The sequence below is a fragment of the Drosophila albomicans genome, chromosome X (assembly GCF_009650485.2).
Source record: "Drosophila albomicans strain 15112-1751.03 chromosome X, ASM965048v2, whole genome shotgun sequence".
In the NCBI taxonomy this organism is placed as follows: Eukaryota; Metazoa; Arthropoda; class Insecta; order Diptera; family Drosophilidae; genus Drosophila; species Drosophila albomicans.
This window is the reverse complement of record NC_047627.2, coordinates 19,815,789-19,837,529: the sequence shown is the minus strand read 5'-3', so window position 1 is coordinate 19,837,529 and position 21,741 is coordinate 19,815,789. Positions and strand designations below refer to the sequence as shown.

General features: G+C 35.7%; 1 protein-coding gene across 4 annotated transcripts in view; it reads right to left on the bottom strand.

Annotated features, from left to right (window-relative positions):
• The window catches only part of LOC117574698 (adenylate cyclase type 9), a 63,592-nt gene that overhangs the window by 26,575 nt on the left and 15,276 nt on the right, over nt 1-21,741 (bottom strand). For 2 of the 4 annotated variants that reach the window (XM_034258732.2, XM_034258653.2), the window contains exon 2: nt 18,156-18,529. In XM_034258732.2, the coding sequence (XP_034114623.1) occupies nt 18,156-18,164 (9 nt within the window). In that variant the 5' untranslated portion in view covers nt 18,165-18,529. The remainder of the gene's footprint in view (nt 1-18,155; nt 18,530-21,741) is intronic. The other 2 variants (XM_052008802.1, XM_034258813.2) reach the window with 1 other exon arrangement.

Genomic DNA, 21,741 nt, shown 5'->3' with positions numbered 1-21,741 from the left:
CAAGCAGACGTGTCACCTGTTTAAGATGAGATGAGATTTGACAGGCTGCTTCGCTTGAATTCGGCTGATGTCTCGTGTGTGACACTCGACTGAGGTAGAGATGTGGCAACCTTATCAGTGCCCATGAAAAAAGACAAAATAACAAAAAAAAAAAACAGCTACAACAATAGCAAAAGGCTTGACGTCTGACAGACGTGAAGCGTTTGTTGACTACTCCAAGAAAAAAAAAATAGAAGATAAGCGATAAGATCGGCGGTGTCAACTGCTGTGATTGCCAGCGACAACTGACGCGAATGCTGAAGTGTGCGTGTGTGTGTGTGTGTGTGTGTGTGACGATGTGCGAGATGAGCGCTGATAATGAAATTGCATCTCTCGCTTTGCTAAATATTTAAATTGTTTGCACGAGTATTGCGGCAATCTGTTGTCACAACCAGGCAATAAAAAGACAACACACACACACAAGCACACTCTCTCTCTCACACACACACACACACACCCGCACACAGTTACTCACAAGTTAATAGTTAAATTCGATTAAGACTTTTCGGCAACTTTAGGCAAATGCTCTTCAAATACTTTTACACAGATAACAGACATGGCACACACACACACACACATATACATATATCGTATACTCTATAAGTCAATAATGATATCAGCACTTTTAACTAGAATGTGACCTGATTAACATGATTATTTAATACTAATTATTTTTCTATTTCTATTTATACTACATGTGTAGAAACTGCTTTTATTGACTTCTCATTAATATTTCCAACTCAATAAATATTTGAATTGCAATTTTCAATTTTTACAAAATGGCTAATAACTTCTCCCATTAACTTGCAATTAATATTCCCAGCTGAATAAATATTAATTATAATATTTATTACAATTTTTACGTTTTCTACTATTGACTTCTATGCTCGCAATTCATATTTCCAGCGCAATAAATATTTTTATTACAATTTTTACAAAATTTGTAGAAACTTTTCAAATTTACTTCTTACTTGCAGTGTAATATTTTCAGCAAAGTTACTTTTAAATTCAATTTGAAATCACTTACTGAATGCATGTTTCAAGTCGGTTATTTTGTTATTAAAAAGTTAATATTTATAATGCCATCTTTAATTTTGTTGAACAATAATATAGATACATTAAAATTAATAATATTTGTGGCAAAGATAAGTATAACATTCTCAGCTTAATAATTCTATCAGGACTTTAACTGCGGACAATGTGGTATATTTTTGCACTCTATGGTATATTTTGAATGTAGTACTATATCAATATACCAAATATTGCCTTTGGCATATTTTCAGTATTTTTCAATACTTGCGTATATTATAAAATCAATATCTCACAGTCGAGCACACTCGGCATTCTTTCTTGTTTTCCTTTTAAACGAAACTGTTTGAATATCAAAGCTAGAAATTAGCTTATATTCTTGATCTTTAATTTCAAGTACGTTCAGTTTGGAAATTTATTTGCTTTAAGTTTTACAAAAACCAAGACCTCTATACGTCATTTAATAAGAATACATCAATAATAAAACTAAGTCATTTAATAAAAAGTGGCTGCTAAATTGTTCTTTAAAATTGAATTGCATATAATTCAAAATAAAATTGCAATTTTCAAATGGCAATATTCTTATTTTCTCTCTATATTTCTGGCAAATGAAATCGTAGTTAATGTGTGAGCAAATAACCGCCTTTTTCACACTCTCTATACCCCTCTCTCTCTGCTATTGTCTCTCTCTCTCTCTCTGCGTGCTTTGATGCGAATAGATGACACGCTGCTGCATTAAATGCGACTAAGCCATAATCATAGTAGACACTAATCACGACACGCTTGTACTCGCCCAAGTTGACGCCTCCAACGTCCACGTCCACGCCCTTGTCCACGACCACGCCCCCATTTACGCCTTGAAGCATTATGGCAGTATTTAATGGACTCTGTGTGGAATACGAATGAATGGGAGAGGCAATTGCAATTCATGCACAACTTATGAACATGTGTCGAAAATACTTGACCAACAAATGTACTCGAAATAATGCAAAATCATAATCATAATAATCCGAGAATCCGAGCACCATCATCATCATCAAATTGGGTTATCAAATCAAAACTGTCGTCGGCATATGTAACAATAAACAGATGCAGACAGGGGGTGAAGGGGAGAAGGGGAGGGGAACAGCAAAGTGCCAAGGCGACGCGACTCGACGTCAACCTCTTCACCTTTGATGCTCACCTGTCTCAGTATTTTTTTTTTGTTGTTTTTTTGTGACTTGTGTTTTTCGCTTCAGTTTGTTTTTGTTTATGGAAAATTTTTATGTTGTTTGCCACCAATGTCAGCGAACCCGTCAAGTGTCTGTTCGTTACTCCCCCCTTCCTCCCCTCCTCGTCCCTCTCGCTGCCCCTCATAACGCTTAAAACACTTTGAATGACTTTATCGCGTTTTTTTGTTGTTGTTGCTGTTTATTTTATCGCTGCAGCATTTACCTGCTTGCCTCGATGATTGTTGTTGCTGCTGTTGATATTTTATGAGCACTGCTCTCCGCTTGGCAGATTTATGTCGGCAGCCTCCCCCTACGTCGTTGCCACGCCTCTGCTATCGCGACTCCTGCGTCGTCTGCATGCCGCTTAAAAGCTGCTTAAATTCTATTAAATTGTTGGCTTGCTTGCCTCTAAATTGCTTCTAGATTCTTGCTGCTGTTGTTGTCGCTGTCGTTTATGCTCTCAATATTGTTGTTGTTGTTGTTGGTTGGCAAAGTTTGTCACGTTGCTGTTACGTGTTGGTCGCAAATGTCTCCCCCCGCCCGCCAAGAAGAACAAACCCAGCTCCAGTTCTAATGAGGCAACACTCTGATGCCGCATTGCCGTTGCCATTGCCTTTGCCTTCGCCTTTTTGCTAGGAAGGTTCCTGCGTCAACATTGAGGAAATTGCGTGCCGCACATTTAATTGATTGCCCACCAACCGGACACTGCAACCAGAACTCGAACTCGAACTCGGACGGAGCAATGTAACCCAAGGACTCTCGCTCTCTCTCTCTTTCTCTCTCTCTTCAACAATGTTAACGCCGGTGACACATAAAAATGGCAAGCAATTGGCGTATTTATACTACAGATTATGCGGGGCCAAAAACACTCAAGAATGCCACCAGAGAAGTCTTTAAACGAATGACCGAATGAGTACTCATTGTTCTTTCTTTTGTGGTCATTCCCTTAACTTTAATCTCTATCTAGAGCTAGCAAATAGTTTAACTATAGCACTTGCTTGGAGACTTTTGCGCACTCTCTAATGGCATTTAAATTACTTCTTTCCATTATGTATTTCAATTCGGAATTACTATTATTTTGTTGTATTAATATACATAGTTTATAAGTTACTTGAAATTCTAGTAATTTCGTTAACTTTGTTTATAAAAGAGTCCGTAGTAAAGGGAGTCAGATTTAAGTATGCAAAAGTATATTCAAGATGCAATCAATTGTATATTTGCATTGCAAAGCTATCATAGGTTAGAAGGCTGAAGACCTAAATCTCATAGACTATAGAGAGATAGACCTATATTTTGACAGCACTTGGTATATTAACATACCGAATACACACTTCGGCATATTTCAGTATTTTAAAGTTACCCATAGGGTAGAATGGTAGTATAACTTTGTTCTTACAGGAAATTAATGTAACAGGCGAAAAAACTATAAGAGATAATCCTATATTTTGACAGCACTTGGTATATTAATATACCAAATACTTCGATATATTTCAGTATTTTTATAAGCGCTACCCATACGGTAGAAGAGTAGTATAACTTTGTGCTTACAGGAAATTTATGTAACATGCGAAAAATCTATAAGAGATAGAGCTATATTTTGACAGCACTTGGTATATTAATATACCGAATACACTTTTGGGAATATTTCAGTATTTTTATAAGCGCTACCCATAGGGTAGAATGGTAGTATAACTTTGTGTTTACAGGAAATTTATGTAACAGTCGAAAAAGCTATAAGAGATAATCCTATATTTTGACAACACTTGGTATATTAATATACAGAATACACATTTCGGCATATTTAAGTATTTTAAAGCTACCCCTAGGGTAGAATGGTAGTATAACTTTGTGCTTACAGGAAATTTATGTAACAGGTGAAAAAACTATAACAGATAGAATTATATTTTGACAGCACTTGGTATATTAATATACCGAATACACACTTCGGTATATTTCAGTATATTTTCCAAATTTGTTTGCACTTTTTTGTTTTTATTGACACAATATTATTTACATAAATATACCAAATATACATTTCGGTATATTTAAAAACTAATTTTCTTAAACAAAAGAATTACATCATTTTACTTAAATCTTAATTTTTTTGAGTTGACAAAAACGCCATGCTTGATTTACGTTTTCAGTTACATTTGCAGTTATTTGAGATGCAGAATACGCTTTATTCTGGAATGTATTTGCACATATGTTTTACATATGAGTATAGAATACTCGTAGAATAAGTAGGAGTAATTTGTGTGCTGCAACTCTAGACAATTCCAATTAGTGAGTTGCATTTCGCATTGCATGGCAACAAATAATTAATTTGCTCATCATTAATATACAATGGCAACAGCATTGAGAAGGCAAAGATGGTTGGAAAATACTTGAGAGAGCTGTGCGCCTGAGATGCAGAGATTGGCTCAATTTGGCTCAATTTACCAGCCCGTTTTCAGTTAGTAAAATTAGAAAGCCATCGGATGGGGGAGTATATTATCCTTTTGCTCCCTCTTCAGTCTCATTCTCTCTCTCTCTCTCTCTCTATTTGGTCTAACCCATTGGCTGTCTTTGGCATACGTTGGCTGAGGATTTACAATCAAGTGCTGCCGCAGATTCACATTCGCCTCCCCTTTGAGGTTGCCCTTGTCATAAATTGTGGCCACATCGCAAATAAATCCAATTAAATTAGCAACAATCTCAAGTGACCGCTCGATGGAGATGCACAGATGTTCAGAGGGAAAGAGAGAGAGAGAGAGAGAGAGAGGCAAAGGACTTCCTACTACTTCGTCTTCTTGCTTACTTCCCACTAATATTATTTTCAATTTGGATTTCCTGTCAGACCCATATAAGTGTGCTGTTCCACCTCCCAACTCCCAATCCCCCTTCTCCTTCTTCTCCCCATCCCTTTGGCATCCCTTCTCCAGCACATTCCCCCAATGGTCATAAGTTTTTATGCGCAGTTTTCTTTATGCTCTTTTGGTTTTGTGTGTGAGTGTTTGTTGTTTGTTATTCAATAGAAAATTAGTTTGTTTGTCCTGTGCACATCCTTCTGTTCACCCACACACACACATACACATACAAACAGGTACTTTACTTGCACTTGTATTCACGCACTCATTCAATATTATTACCCATCGCATTTGGCATTCAGTTTCAATACCAAATCCACTCTCAATACCAATTCCAATTCCAATCCCTTTATGAGAATGCCTTTTTTTTGCGCTCATATATATAGTAATTTATATCTCATCGCAAATGGAAATTAGCCACAACTCTGCCTAAAGATATCCATTGCAAATAAAACCAACTGTTGCAGCTTTCCGAATACAATAAAACTTTAATTAGAATTGCATGAAGTAGTATTCTGTATTTGGAGCCTCTCAAAACCCTCTCGAAAATCCAATCTCATATATTTTTTATACCCGCTACCCATAGGGTAGAAGGGTATTATAACTTTGTGTGACCGGCAGGAAATGTATGTAACAGGTAGAAGGAGGCATCTCCGACCCTATAAAGTATATATATTCTTGATCAGCGTCAACAGCCGAGACGATATAGCCATGTCCGTCTGTCCGTCTGTCCGTCCGTCCGTCCGTCCGTATGAACACCTAGATCTCAGAGACTATAAGAGATAGAGCTATAATTTTTTTTTCGACAGCATTTGTTATGTTTGCACGCAGATCAAGTTTGTTTCAAATTTTTGCCACGCCCACTTCCGCCCCCGCAAATCAAAAAAAAATCGAATAACAAGTGTAATTTTAAAGCTAGAGCTACGAATTTTGGTATATACAATAACTACTGTAATAGTTATGATTCCTGAAAATTTGGTTGCGATCAGATAAAAATTGTGGAAGTTATTAAGGAAATACTTTCTGAGTTGCTTTGGCCGACAATCTGGCACATTGCGACGTTTATGGTATATTTTGAATGGTGTACTATATCGATATACCAAATATACCATTTGGTATATTTTTAGTATTTTTTTAGTATTTTCGGTATATTTTGAAAATGATACCGCAATATTTTGCCTTTATTAAAAATGGGTAGCGGGTATCTCACAGTCGAGCACACTCGACTGTAACTTTCTTACTTGTTATTTTCTTGTCTGCGCAATCTGTTGGCTGAAATCGTGCAAAACAAATATTTTATTAGCTAATGCGTTGTGCCTTGAACATGAACATGAACATGAATTCAAGCAAAACGCTCAAATGCCAAATACAAATAACACACACACAGAACAATTATCATTCATTGAGTTGAGAGAGTGATTGAGAGATTTCTTCGACTATTTGCGCAGAGATTTTCAAAACGAGAATCGAATTCGAATTAACTGGCATTTTTCGATTTAGCCCCACAGCATCTGCATCTAAATATCTCATGAGATAACAAAAGTTGCTTGCATTTCATCTCGAAACTGAATTGTTTTTTTTTTCGGTTTTTTGAAATGTGAATGCGAACTTTTGTGCAGCAAATTGATATTGCAAAAATTTCTAACTGAATTCCAATTGCAATAAACAAATTCAAAACGAAAACGAAGTAAACAGAAAAATTACAAAGTTTTCTCAGAGTGAGATCAGATATCGTGTATTTGCGCCATAATTTCACCAACTTCATGGCTATTAATTATTAAAGTTTAAGCTGCACTCTACTAATTGGCAGTTAATTATCCAATTGCAAAGTTTCGCAAGCTAATCTCGTTTCGCATCCTGCAACGCTTTAAAGTTTTTCTTCTAAAACTGAACTTGAACTCGAAGCTGATTTGAGTGCGCGTAACTTATTATATTTGTATCAATTTGATGCTAATTTCATGTGCCACAGCAACAGAAGCAGAAGCAGTTCATGTGGCTGCAGCTTCTGTTCATTGCGAATGTGTGTGTGCGTATGAATGTGAATGTGAATGTGAATATAAATGGCAATTCAATGTTAATGGCAGCTTAAAGCTGTAAGCAGACGACAACCTTTCATTCTCGCTCTCATCTCCTGCTGTCTTCATCTCTATATCTTCCTCTCTTTCCCTTCTCTCACTTAGCTGCCTACAGTGCTGTCTATTTAGCCATTTTCCCGCCAAGTCTGGCTTCTTTTTTTCCTAAGTTACATTACATTTAATAACACATTTGTCATCCATTCACTTTAATTTAAATTATTAAACATACAAATTTACTATATTTTCTTTTATAATAAATATACAAAACTCATTCCTTATTTCAAAATTTACCACCGTTAGCAAATTCAAGTTCTGTTATTCGAAAGTACCTTAAATATAAACCTGGCAGTTGTCTAAAGTGAAATAGAAACAGGAGAATGTTTTTTGATCTGTCACTTTTTCTATTACATGTTGTTCTAACTAATTTTCTTTCATATTATTTATTTGTTTACATTTCTATTTTTTCCACTTTTTTTAGCTGACAAAAATGTAAAACTTACAAATTTATTCATCTTTTGTTTTATATTTATTTACCTTAATAATCACAGAGCTATTATTATATTCCTTCTCTGTTTTTCATTAACTATTGTATTTGAATCTGTTTAAGAAGAAAAGCTCAAAGTAGTCTATACTCTTATTTTATAATATTTACCCACATTCACTTCTGAAACAAACATTTTTACAAAGTATTCTAAAATAATAATAAAGACGTTGTTGTTATATTTTATTGTTTTTTTTTTAAGAAGAATATTAATTAGTCGTTACTCTAATTACAATATTAATTTCCAAAATAATTATATTTTTTAATTAAGGTTTCTAAACTATTAATATTAAAGAAAAACACTAACTACCTCACTTGCATATCTAATTAATTTGTATTCTGCACTCAGATATATTAAAAAATGTCTGCTTACAGACTTTAATAAGCTGTTTTAGCTGATGATACTTTTGAGCCTAACTAGTTGACAGCACTGTCTGCTTTTTGCTCGCCTTGTGTCTTGTCTCTTGTCTTTTCTTTCGTTTTCGTTTTCGTTTTCACTTTGGCTTTGCGCTTGTGTCTCGTCGCCCCCGTGTGCTCCTTTTTTCTTGTCCATCATTTCGAATTTTCTTATTTCTTTGTGCTCGCATCTGGCAAATGACAAGCAAACAAATGATCGTCATGGCAGCGTGGTGCCTAGGCGGCTTACTAGCTCTGCCCCGCCTCTGCCCTCGCCTCTGCCACCGATTAGTGCAGGCTGATGCTTTTTCTCCAGCTGCTGCTGTTGACAGTGAGGCGACAATGCAATTGGAGAATTGGAGGAGCACGTGGACATAGACGTGGATAGTTGGCTCTTTTCATGCAATCTTACAGCCTGACGGAGTGTGTAACTAGCTGACAAAGTGACTGACAGCCAGCAGCCAGCAGCATCAGCTCTTTGGCTCGGTTTGTGTATTTATTTTTTATCACAGCTGGCTGATTATGGAACTTCAATTCGAGCAAATGTCAACGCAGAGCTTTTAACTCGTAGAGTTAAATGTGTGTCTGTGTGTAGGTGCAAAATGTCAAAGGCCAGCCGACAAACAAACAATAGTCTTGGGTGCCCAACAACAAACAACAATCTGTCAAAGCTGTCAAAGCAGCGATTATGCCAATTGTGTTTGCTCACACTCCCTCCAGCCAAAGTGGAAGTGGGAAGTGGGAAGCGGGAAGTGGGGGGGAGCAGATCTCAAACCATAAACTCAATCCCTCAATCTGCGCCCCGCGGCGTTTGCCTCGCTTGCAGTGTTCTTTGTTACGCGTGCAAGTTTCACGGCTCATTTGGCAAGAAGAGGTGGCAACCAAACCAACCAACAGCAGCAACAGCAACAGCAGCTCTGGCTTACCTTACGTATGCGTAATTTTTTTCTTCTCTGTTTTGTTTGCGCACTTAAGCAGCCACAACAACGACAACGACAACGACAACAACAACAACAACAACAACAACAAGGAGCAACTGACAGCCAACATGTGTCCTTAGCATACAGTTAAGACCGCCATTTGCAGAACGCAAAAAAAAAAAAAACAGAAAAGTATAAAAACTGCGCATATTTATTATGTGACGCCCTCCACATCCAGCCAGACTCTTTAACACCGCACCGTTTATAGCTCATTATGCGACATAATTGTCGCCCTTTGACTCGCATTGAGCCTAGCCAGGATGCTGCAGGATACAACAAGCAGATCACAGGAGGCGCGGTGACGAAGCCAGCGAAACTTTTAATTGGAAAACTTTTGCATACGCACAGATAAACTCGACTCGACTCGACTCGAGTCGCGCGTCGAGTGCTCGCCATTTCCCTCTCTCTCTAACACACACGCACAGGAAACATATGCAAATTGTATGTAAATCTATGAAACTACACACACACACACACACACGCACATTCGCACTTGAAGACATGCGACACTGCTGAGGCATTTCCATAAATGTTTTATGTTAATTTTTCAGGCCAAGCAAGAAAATATTTCCAAAGTGTAAAAGCGCAAAAGGAAAAACAAATTCAACCGTCGCAATTAAGCAAAATGCTACACAGAAACATATCCTACAAAAATATTTAACGAAATATAGTTGAAGGTTATAATATAATTCATTCATTATAACAAAAATTGAATTCATTAAAAAATTGAATTCATCGTCTCAATACCTATAAAAATATTTAACGAAAGTTTAAGGTTTTAATAAAATTCATTCTGTATAACAAAAATTGAATTCAATAAAAAATTTGAATTCATCGTCTCAATACCTACAAAAATATTTAACGAAATATAGTTAAAGCTTATAATAAAATTCATTCTTTGCAGCTTATAATAAAATAGTATTCAAAAATTTAAATTTCACGACAAAAAGAAAGGGCAAAGCAAATTTTGCTGCAATTAAGCAAAACACCAGACGGAAACTTATCCTATAAAAATATTTAACGAAATAGAGTTTAAGCTCATAATAAAGTTCAGTCTTTGCAGCTTAAAACAAAAATTAAATTCAATAAATTTCAATTTCATAGCAAAAAAAAAATGTCAAATTTGTTTCCAAGCAAGAAAATATTTTCAAAGTGTAACAGCTCAAAAGGAGAAACAAATTCAGCTGTTACAATTAAGCAAATATGCTCAAAGTAAACAAATTCTCTAAAATACATTTAAAGTTTGGAATAAACTTAGATTGTATTTAAAAATTGAAATTTCATAAAGATGAATGTCAAAGAATATATGAAAAGAAGAAACAAATTCAACTGTTACAATTAAGCAAATATGCTCGACGCTAGCATATCCTCTATAAATATGCATGACTTAACTAAGCACGATTAAAGTTGACAATAAATTTAAATACGAATTTAAAAATTGCATAAAGAAGAATGTCAAAGGATATTGCACTCATCTCTTTATCGAGTCGAGTCGAGTCTAGCTGTTGTTGACAACTGTCGGGTTATTACTTGCAAATATCAAAAATATCCATATTGAGAAATATTCCATTTGTAATTAAAATGCATACGAAAGCATTCGCATTCGTATTTGCATTTCCCATTCAATTGTATGTATTTTTGCAACATATTTTAATAGCATACTTTCGGGGGCATTTGCAAATTCTTGCAATTTGTTTGTTGTGTCATATGATGTGTGTGTGTGTGTGTGTATTTTTTTAGTCTAGTTTAGCTTTGTTTCCTGCTGTGATGATGCAAGTGTGTTCGGTATTTGCCAGTTAATTACATCACTCGCCCATTTATGGCCATTCCTGAAGGCGTCCTTGCCTTTGCCTTTGGCTTTGGCAACGTCAAAGTCATGAATTCATAATGAATTGTTGCAACTCGTGTCAAAGCACACTTGCAACGAGGCAACAAGGCAAAAAGGCAGCATCCCTCTGCCTTCGACTTGGCTGACAATGACAAAGTCAACTCTTTACTGGACTCGACTTGACTTTGACATCTCCTGCATTTGACACGCGACCATTGACATTTATTGCATTCGCACAAACATGTCAACTTTCAATTCGTTTCTCTGTTGCCTTGTTCTTTAATCTAACTAATACTTCAACTTTATGCACAGGGTATTTGCGTGTCGAGTGCTTGAAATGAGGAAACATTTACATCTGAAATCAATTTAGTTTGACAAAGCTGCGCAAATGCAAAGATTGCAAACTTTTTGATGTCGCTTCCTTCCGTTTGCTCACAAAGGATTTTATTGCCACAAAACACAATATTTAATTGTCGAAAATTCAACAATCTATATGCATATGTATGTGTATATAAAATTCTTGGCCCTGAAGCATTCATTTAACAGCAGCACAAAGCTAAGAAAAAGAACCTTTCTTAAAATGGCAATTAAATCTGCTGTTTTTTAAAGTCTTGTTGTTAGCAATTTAATTTCATAACAATAACAAACTAATTTAATTCTCACAATCAGTTTTGAAGCTGAAAAACATTATTAAATAATATTTCCAACAACTTTATTTGAGCATATATAATATGTCACCCTAGCTAAAAATCGCATTGAAATATTTTGTCTCTCATGCGATTTATTAGTTTATGTCATGCAAGTGCTCAAATTGAACTCCTGCTTGACCACGCCCACTTAGCTGATTCGCCTTCATTAATATATCGGTCCGCCGCCTAGTCAAACACATGCACATCCAAATTTTCAACATTCTGTCAAATTTTTGGCAATGTTTTTTTTTTCGTGCTCAAATATCAATCAGTCAATGTCTTGCATTTCAACTGTTTGACAACAATCACAACAGTTTAGTAACTGTTGATTAAATACACCCTAAGCAAGCTTGCTGAAGATCTGCTGCTTGACCACGCCCACTAATAACATCCCACTACACGATTATCTCAGTCCGCCCTCATTCCCCCAATTGATTAAGAAACAAAGAACGAAGCTGTAGCTCAAATTTGTAAGCAGTCATTTTTTTGCTTTCTTTCCCTTTAGAGATGAATAAAAAATTCGGCAAAAGAAATAAATAAACAAAATTAAAAAGTCGAAAAAGAACACAAAAATTATTAAAAACATAGTTCGCCAAGATATTAAAAAATATATTAAAAAAAAAAATAAAAAATTCGGCAAAAATTTATTGAATATACAAAATTGAAAGAACATAAAAATTAAAATTCAAAATTTATTTAGAAAAAAATTTGACAAAAATTTTAAAAATTTGACAAATATTTTTAAACATATAAAAATGAAAAAAAAATTTTAATTCAATTCTTAAAAATATAATTTAGAGTTTATCTCTCCATATAACCTTTTTGTTTGTTCGCTTGGAATATGTTTTTATTTCATTTTGACGAAGCGCTAGTAAATTGCTGATAATTAATTCAAATGATGGTAATCAATGGCAATTATTAATGGCAGTGAATTACAACATCATAAATTTGTACAAATTATAGAAATATGAGCATTCTTTTTGCAATTAATTTGAAATGCGGTCAAGCATAATTCCACAGCTAGTCAAAAAAGCAGAGTTACTTTCATATTTTACATATTTTTCACATAAGTAGGTTTATATTTATGTAGCTGTCTCTCTTTCGCTCTCGCTCTCGCTCTCGCTTTATGCATTCCTATCGCCATCGCTTGCCATTTGCATTTTTAAGGACAATTCCGCAGAAAGTCAGCAGTCAACAGTCAGAACTCTGACTCTTTCTTCCTCTCTCAATGTGACTTTCGCATACCTACGATGAGCTCTGGCAGACAAATTACATTTTGTATAGAAAGCGGAGCATGATGATTTCGTCAGCTCGCTTGCACAACTAGTTGGGGCGATTAGTATATAGTATGATGATATATACTTGAATGATATCATAAAAACGAAGAAGGAAGGGTATTCAATCCATGTGTGCATGCCAGAGCAAAAGTTGTGCTGTGCGGTTGCTTCTTGGATTCGAGTTGTTGGAGGTGGCTGCTGTTGGCGTGACTGTGACTGTGACTGGCTTTTGCATTTTCTACAGTTTCTACAGTTTAGGTTGGCATTTTGTGCGGCGACAAGTTTATTTGTCCAGCTTGACCGCAAGGACAAGCCCAAAGCTGACAAACGTCAGGTCAACTCGTAGTCAGAGTCCAGTGTCCAATCCCAATCCCAATCCCAGCAGTTCCCAGTTATGTTACAATGCCAATCCTTATTCCAATCCCAGACCCAATTCAAAACGTTTGGCCCCCCAATGAATTGGCGCAATTCCCGCGGCGTTTGCTCGGCGTAACTTTTGTAATAGTTCCTGCTGTCGCTGTGTTGTTGCTGCTTTTGTTGTTGCTGCTGTTCTTCTTGTTTATGATTACAATATTTTTCATAGCATACTTGCAGGGGCGACTCGTAAACAACAACTGCTGTCAGGCGACATTCCCATGTGTTGGTGCCGCATACAACTACTACAATTGTTGTTGTTATTGTTGTTGTTGCAAGTGTCGTTTTTGGCTGTTGGCTGTTGTATTTGTTGCTGTTGCTGCTTGTCATTTGTTTGTTTGCCTGTTGCCCATTTTGTTTGCTCGTCGTAACTTTAGTGCTATGTCAATTTCCGAGGCATTGTCAGTGGCAGTTACTCTCACACACACTCACACACACTCGAAGGCCACGCCTCCCACCTCCCACCTCTCCCCACGTGCACCTGCAACACTCAGTCGTTTAGGTTTTCCTAGTCGAACATTTATCGCTTGGCTATTTATTTTTCATTTAGTTTATTGCAATCGAGACGCGTTGAGTCGCCAATTTGTTTACCATTCCCCCGACAGCTGCTTCCCAGTTCAATGAATGGCTGAGGGGAAAAGGGGGGGGGGGGGGTGTCACTAATGATTCAAGTGGGTGCCAGAGCTTTACCTGCCTGCCTGCTGCCTGCTCGCCATCATTAAAAACACATCAATCAATGAAATCAATGCGCAGGAAACAGATTGAAACAATTGAAGGCAAATGTAACGATGAGAGCTAACGACGAACATGTTAAGTTGCAGCTTAAATTAGTCCTCTAATTACCACAAATCAGTAGCATCATCAACATCATCATTATCATCATCATGGCAATCATCATCAGCATTATCATTAATTTAATCCAAATGCCAGTAAACGTGGAGTCAGCCACAACTTCTGCAAATGTGAAGACAATTCTGAGGTCTAAGCTGAGTTAATTCAACGATTCAACGATTCATGCCACATGCCGCATGCCATATTGGCATTCATCAGCTTTTCCCTTGCCCTTGCCACACACACACACACACACACTGATGAGCTAAGCCAGTCAATAGTGGCTTTCCATCTGTTTTTCGTTCACAAAGTTTGGCAACTTAAAGTGCCAAAATATTTGAGAATTTCAATTGTCAAATAATGATGCATTGATTAATCAGAAGTTGAAAGTTTAAACTCAACATCTAGTATGCTCTCTCTCTATTCTAATTTGATCGAAATTGAATCCTTTTTGCAATTTTCACAACTTTTAGCACCTTTTAGTGTGCGCCACAAAAGCCAAAAGAAATCATCGCTGGGGCTCGGGAATCAGTGTAAAATTGAAATTGTGCACTCCATTTGCAGCATTCAAAAGGATTGCTTTTATTTTGTTAGATTGATTTCGCTTGCATTGCGGCGACCTGTTTGCAACGTAACGAGACGTAAGGCAATGCACTCGAGTGCATCATGCGCTGATCCATGAATATCTTCTTCTTGCAGCTCTCACTCTCACTCCCCCTTCCATTCCCTCTCCTGCTTCTGCAATTCGCACTCTACACTGTGAGAAACACTTTGGCAACAATCTCTGAATCAAGAACTTCAAAGTTTCATATTAACATTGACTAAAATTAAAAAAATTGCAATCCACAATTCTTAATTCAAGGAATTTAATATGTGTAATTAGAGAAGGGAATTCTTAAAAACAAATTAGAAAATTGCAATTGTGCTTAGAAGTTCAAAATTTTGTATGCAAAGAATTTTGTATTTGTAAATTTAGAAACTAATTTGTTTCTCTTTCTTCTTTTTTGTAGCATTTTCTTTTAAAAATATTAATTTTAACAAGATTAATAATATCTTAAAAAAAACTTCCACTTTGTTCAAGAATACACATTTCTGAATTCAGACTATTTAACATATTTTTGCAGAAATTTTATTTTCTTTAAACAGCAGTAAATATAAAAATAAATTTTGTTCAAAAATGTGAAATTTTCATCTCTCAAAATTTAATATTTGTAAATATAAAGTGTAATTTTTCTGCTTTGTAGCATTTTCTTTCGAGAACATAAATCTAACAGCAATACCAACATTTTAAAAGAATGAAATCTTGTTAAGGAACTTAAAATTTTCAGTTCTAATATTAAATTTCAAACTAATGATGTATACTGACAAAAATACGAAAATAAATTAATATTCCGTTTAAAGAATTTAATATTTGTAATAATAGTACAAATATGCTAACTAAAAATTATATAAACGTTGCAATTGTTTCTCAGAATATAAAATCTGCAACTACATAGAGCGTAATTTCTCGCTGTGTACATTTTCTTTGCATTTTTCTGCTGCTCCTTGCGTCTTTTCTTTTTGCAACTGCAGCTGGTAAAATAGAGATGATTGAGGGAGGAGACGAGACGAGTGCAGAGGCGAGCGAGTTCCTTTAGAGAGTCGCCAGCTAGCCAAGCACTGTTGCATGAAAATGTAAATTTGGCCAACTGTCCAGAAGTGTGTGTGTGTGTGTGTGTGTGTGTGTGTGTGTGTGTGTGTGTGTGTGTGTGTGTGTGTGTGTGTGTGTGTGCATAACTGACCCGTTAGACCGTTAGAGCGTTAACCCGCCAATCCGACAATCTTTTTCCTAAAAGTATCCTGTGGCCGCAGGTGGAGCAAAGGCAAGTGTGTGTGTGTGAGAGAGTGTATGTGTGTGAGAGTGTATGTGTGAAAGTATGTGTGTGGAGTGTTGTTGTTGTGACCCACTTAAAAGCTGTTAGGAAAATTCGCATTGCTTCGCTTTGCTGAATAAATCATGCGCCAAAAACGCAAAGTCCAAGCCCCAACTCTGTGTGTGTGTGTGGCCAGAGGATACGCTAAGCGTTAGTAGAGGAGGTCACACACACACATACGTCTGCGGAGCGAGTGAGTCAAATGAATTTGTAAACAGGTGCAAATTAGGTCAATATTTGTACCGTGAATGGCGACAGCTGTTTGAAGAAGAAGCGAAGCAAAAGGCGCCGCCTGTTGCCTTTCCAACTATGCGTGCCGCTCTCTGCGAGTGTATTAGTGTCTGTGTGTGTGTGTGTGTTTGTCACATACATAAACATTAGACTGAGACATGAGACGATGACGACAACTAAAAATACAAGAACAACAACAACAACGATGATGATGACGACGACGTCACTGACCCAAAATTCGAATGTTTATGCGGGAGAGCAGCAAAAAGAAAGCAGCATATTGTCGCTCTGTGTATGTGTGTGTGTGTGTCTCGAAATGTGTGTGTGTGTTGGCATCACATCTTAAAACTGGGACTGCGCTCTTACGATTATGCCAAAAATTTAGCCATTACATTTCACAAATATTATCTTAAATTTTTGCAGCATATTTCACGTAATTCTTTGTCTCTTCTTTGAATTTTCTTAAATTTTTTGTCAACTTCAAGTTGAAGCTAAAGCGAATAAACGAAAGAAATAACTTATTTCACTCAACAGCAGCAGTTGCAAAGAATTTCTAATTGAAAGTAAAGGATCAAAGGTGAAAATTGCAACTTTTGTTAAAGGATTTGTCATATTTATTGCAGCAGCGAATCTTTTTTCCCGCTGTCAACTTTATCCACAAAGAGAATTTTGTAAGTTTTCCATTTGCTACACTACACAAAAGCATCAAACACAGTGTAAATCGAAATTGAATGCGCAGCAGAAAAGAAAAAATATTTGTTTTCCCAAAGTTACAAAAATTTAGTTCCAAGCGTATTAAATGAATTGACCAATTGCATACTATATAAGTGGAAATTTGGATTTAAATGCAATGATAATAAAATAAATGTTCTTTGAACAAAAATATTTCTAACGAATATTCAACTTTAAGCTATTGAAATTTAGTTTCAAGCGTATTACATTAATTTAATAAGTTTACAATTAAATAAGTTTACTAAAAGCAATTTATTTTCTGTATAACATCTAAAAAGTTGTTGAAGAAGTACCATTTACAATAAATCATTTTACTGTTTCAACTAAATGCAAATTATTCAACTTTTGCCTACTGAAATTTAGTTCCAAACATTTTAAATTAATGTTGTAATTTAATATTAACTTGAAATTAAATGATCAACTAAATATGTTATGAAAAGTAGCCAACAAATGAATTGCTGGCTTTGTTAACAAAACTTTGAGAATTCAAGGCTCGCAAAACTTGATTTAATTTGCCATTAATACTAAACGAAAGCCAAATATAATTTGCTATTTAAATTGAGCAACTCCAGCTGACATTTTACAATTACAAATTCCAATTGCAATTCAACTGTGGAAGTTTAAAGAGTTGATAGCTAATCACTTGGCTATCAAACGGAAAATGATTTCATACAAAAATAATTGCAGATTGAAGAACAAACTATATGCGAATTTAATAGAATACAAATTTGAATACAAAAATTGAAAATTGGAATAAAAGTAAGAATAAATATATTGAAAAGTTAAACGAAATTTTTTAAAATACAAAATAGTAAAAATCGAAAAACATTTAAATGTTGAAAAAATTTAAAAGTCGATTGAAATTTTCATAATAAAAAAATTTAAAAAATCGACAAAAATCTAAATAACTAAAATCGAGCTAAATTTTCAAATGAATTTTTATGTAGCACTTTAGAACGTTTGAAGCTTGACTATATACAACTTTAACAGAATATAAAAATATATATAGATGTATATATTAAGCAAGCTAGACTTCAATAGAATATATATATATATATAAATATGTACATATTTATTTAGTACTTTAGTTTGATTGAATAATAATTGAATAGACTCGACTTACCTCAGACATTTTGCGTTGTTTGATGTCCAAATTTGATTGTTGGCTTTTTGTTGTTGTTGTTGCTTATAGCTAATCTTGTTGTTGTAGTTGTTGTTGTTATTGTTGTTGTTGTTGATGTTGCTGTTGTGGCAATACAGTTGTGGTGACAGTTTAATTAGTCAATGAGTCTTAAGCTGAGCAAGCTGAGACAGCTGCTGCTGCATTTGCTGTTGCTGTTGCTTGCGGTAGTGCAACATGCTGCTTCATCTGCTTTGATTGCAAGCGGACAACACATGGCGTATGAGTAACATTTGATGCGAGTTCGTTGCTGTTGCTGCTGCTGCATGGACAAAGCATGCAACAAGTGGCACGGCATCGACATATTCCCTGGCTGGCTGCAAAAGAATCAGAATCAAAATCAAAATCAAGAGATCAAGATTAGTTGTTGTTCTTATGTGCATAAACATAAACATAAAACAAAAAACGAACAGCATAATAAATCGTGCAATCGTTTAATCGAGCGGGCAATCAATCGCTCAATCAGTCAATCAGAGCGGAGCAGAGCAGATTGTAAGCCAACAGGTAGCAGTTAGCGTGCCAAGTTGTCGACCTTACGGCATGTCGAGTTCAAGAATCTTTTGGGTGATAAATTTCGCACGACGACAGCAGCGACGTCGACGTCGACAGCGACAGCGGCTGCGACGTCTACGTCAATGACGGCGGCTGTTGGTCTCGTCGAGTTGCGGTTTGTGATCTGTTTTTAGGCCTGCCAGAGCGCCTTTGTTTATTAAACATCAATTTACTGCGATTTGCTTTGATTGACTTTTGATTTATGCCGCCATTAAAATGCGCTAACTTTAATTAACATTTAATTGTCAACCCGCCAGCAACAACAACAACAACAACGACAACAACAAAAGGTGTTTTTCATATTACTTTTTTTCGTCGTCGTTGTTGTTGCGGTCGTAAGTATCAAGTTTTAATAAATTAATTTCATTTGGTTGTCGCCAAAATTCCAATGAATACCGAGAGAGCAGCGCGAGGAGGAAGAAGGAAGGCGGCGTAATCCCGCTGGGAATGAGGGAGAAAGGGAGAAGGCTGGAGGGAAAAGAGATGACAACAATAATCAGCATAATAAGCATAGCGATGATAATCATGGGGCATAATGTGCATTAATAACATCATTGCTGTGTTGTGTTTCCGCTCAATGTGAGGCACAACCGCAGATCCCATTCACGCACAAAGCACACACGAGTGTGCGAAAGAGAGAGACAGAGAGAGTGAGAGTGAAAGGGAGATAGACAATGATACCCGTAGAGAGAACAGAACAGCGATAAACAGCGGCAAAACAGCAGGCGGGCAGCACGCAGCAAATAAATTGAAATAACAATCGAAATGGGAAATGAGATGATTATGATAATAGTCGAAAAGGCAATAATGATGTGCTAGCTGTTCACTCTGCTCATTCTGTTCACTGTTCACTCCAGTTCACAGTTCACATGCAAATAAGATGCGATGCGATACGAAGCGAGTATTGCCTGACCACAATCAGACGCATTATAGCGCAAATGACACTAGCTGAAATTGACATATGCAAATTGCATATTATACGACCAAACATACACACACACATATGTGTGTATATTGTTATGTATGTTTCTTACTATCAGGGCATTGTTCAGTTAGAGTTTCAGTTTCAGCTTCAGCGGGCAATTTACTGCCTCACTTCAATAATGTAACATTTCAGTGCATTTCACATATTGCACATTACCTAATCAACAACTTAACTCGTTTAGTGTCAGCTTCTACAATTAATCTCGGTGACAGCAATTTTGTTAACAATTGCAAGCTACAAATGCTGCCGATGATTTCGCTCACTTTACGAGCAAGCCAATGATTAATCTCATAACCAAAACGGGGCGCCTTTTGCTTAATGCATTCAAAGCTTTAAAAGCGCTCAAAGCTGCTGTACAAAGCTTTCGACGCTAATTTTAAATGCTTTATCTAATTCGAATTACATAAAGCAAATGAATTATGCTCTCTTAACTAAAATGTTGAAGACTTTCACAAGATTGTTTATCTTAATCCTGAAATTTATTTTAATGTAACAAAGCTGATTAATTAAAAAACTTTCAAAGCTGCTTTACAAACGATTACATTATGCTTTCCAAAATGAAGCAATAAATATTTTCGTTATTAACACTAAACCTTTAATAAATTTAAACATTTTAAATTTCAAGCTTAAAGCTTTACAAATTTTCAAAGCTGCTTTAAAAACAAACTTTTAAAACTGATTTTATAAACTTGAAAAGCTGAATTTAGAAACTTTCAAAGCTGATTTACAAACTATTTCATTATGCTATACAAAAGTAAGCATTAAAGATATTCGATATTTACATTAAACCTTTAATAAATTTGATCATTTTCAATTTTAAAGCTTTTAAAGTTGCTTTAAGCTTCATTTTGACTTGTTGCGGAAGACTTTTTATCATGTTAATATACAAATGAAACCTAAAATTATATATTTTTTGTATTTTTTATGCTAAAGCATTAATAAGCTTTCAAAGTAGCTTTAAAGAGCTTTCAAAGTTGCTTAAAATAAGTTTATTGTTTACTGCTTAAATACCTAAAATAGTGAAGACATTCATTTAACAATTTATATTCCTCTTTCATTAAATTGTACTATAGACTTGAAAACATCAAAAAATGTTAAACGACTTGTTTCATATTAAATTTGAAATTTTAGTTCAGCTATTTTAGGCTTCTATTTTTGTTTCGCTTAAGAAACGTAGTCTTTATACAACAGCTTTGAAAGCATTTAATTTAAAGATTCTCCTACTATTCATTAATTGATTATTAATGTGTATTCCTAATAATGATTTATGTGTTGAATGCACAAACACAATTGCATACAGTATGTTATGATGAGAAGCTATTTAATTAAACGTCGGAGATTTGAGTCTAAGAATGCCGCACGTGTGTAAATTAAAGTCCAAAGTCGACAGATTTAAGTTTAAAATTTTGGTTTTCGTTTTTTGTGTTTTTTGTTTTGGTACTAACAATTTTCCTGCTCTTCAACATTCCACACTGCGAGACAGCGAGTCGGCAGTGGAGTCTTTGATCTTAGCTGCTGATGTTCAGCCCCATCAATGACTGAGAGATGCTGTTGCTGATGCTGTTGCTGATGCTGATGCGGTGCCAGCTCGTGCTCTGGTAATGAGCGCATTTGTGTTAATCGTCTAAATAAAGTTGATTGGTCGGTTGTCGATGGGCGATTGTCGAGCGTTAGATTGACAAGAAGAAAAAAAAAAACATGCCCTAATAGTCAGAGTCGAATGCTGTTCAATGGTGCATGGGGCGTATGCGTGATGCAGCGCGTAATGTCAACCAACGAAAAAAAAATTTGGGATTTGGGAATTGGGGAATTGTGATTACGAAATTGCACACAGTTCGCACTCAGCAATCAGCAAAGTTCGACAACGAAAAAAAAATAAAATAAAAACAGTTTTCCAAGAATTTTTGTGAAATGTTTTCCAGTTGAGAGTTTGGCGACAGTTGAAGTCATTTTTATAAAGCGTGAAATTTGAATGTCGCTACAAGTCACAAA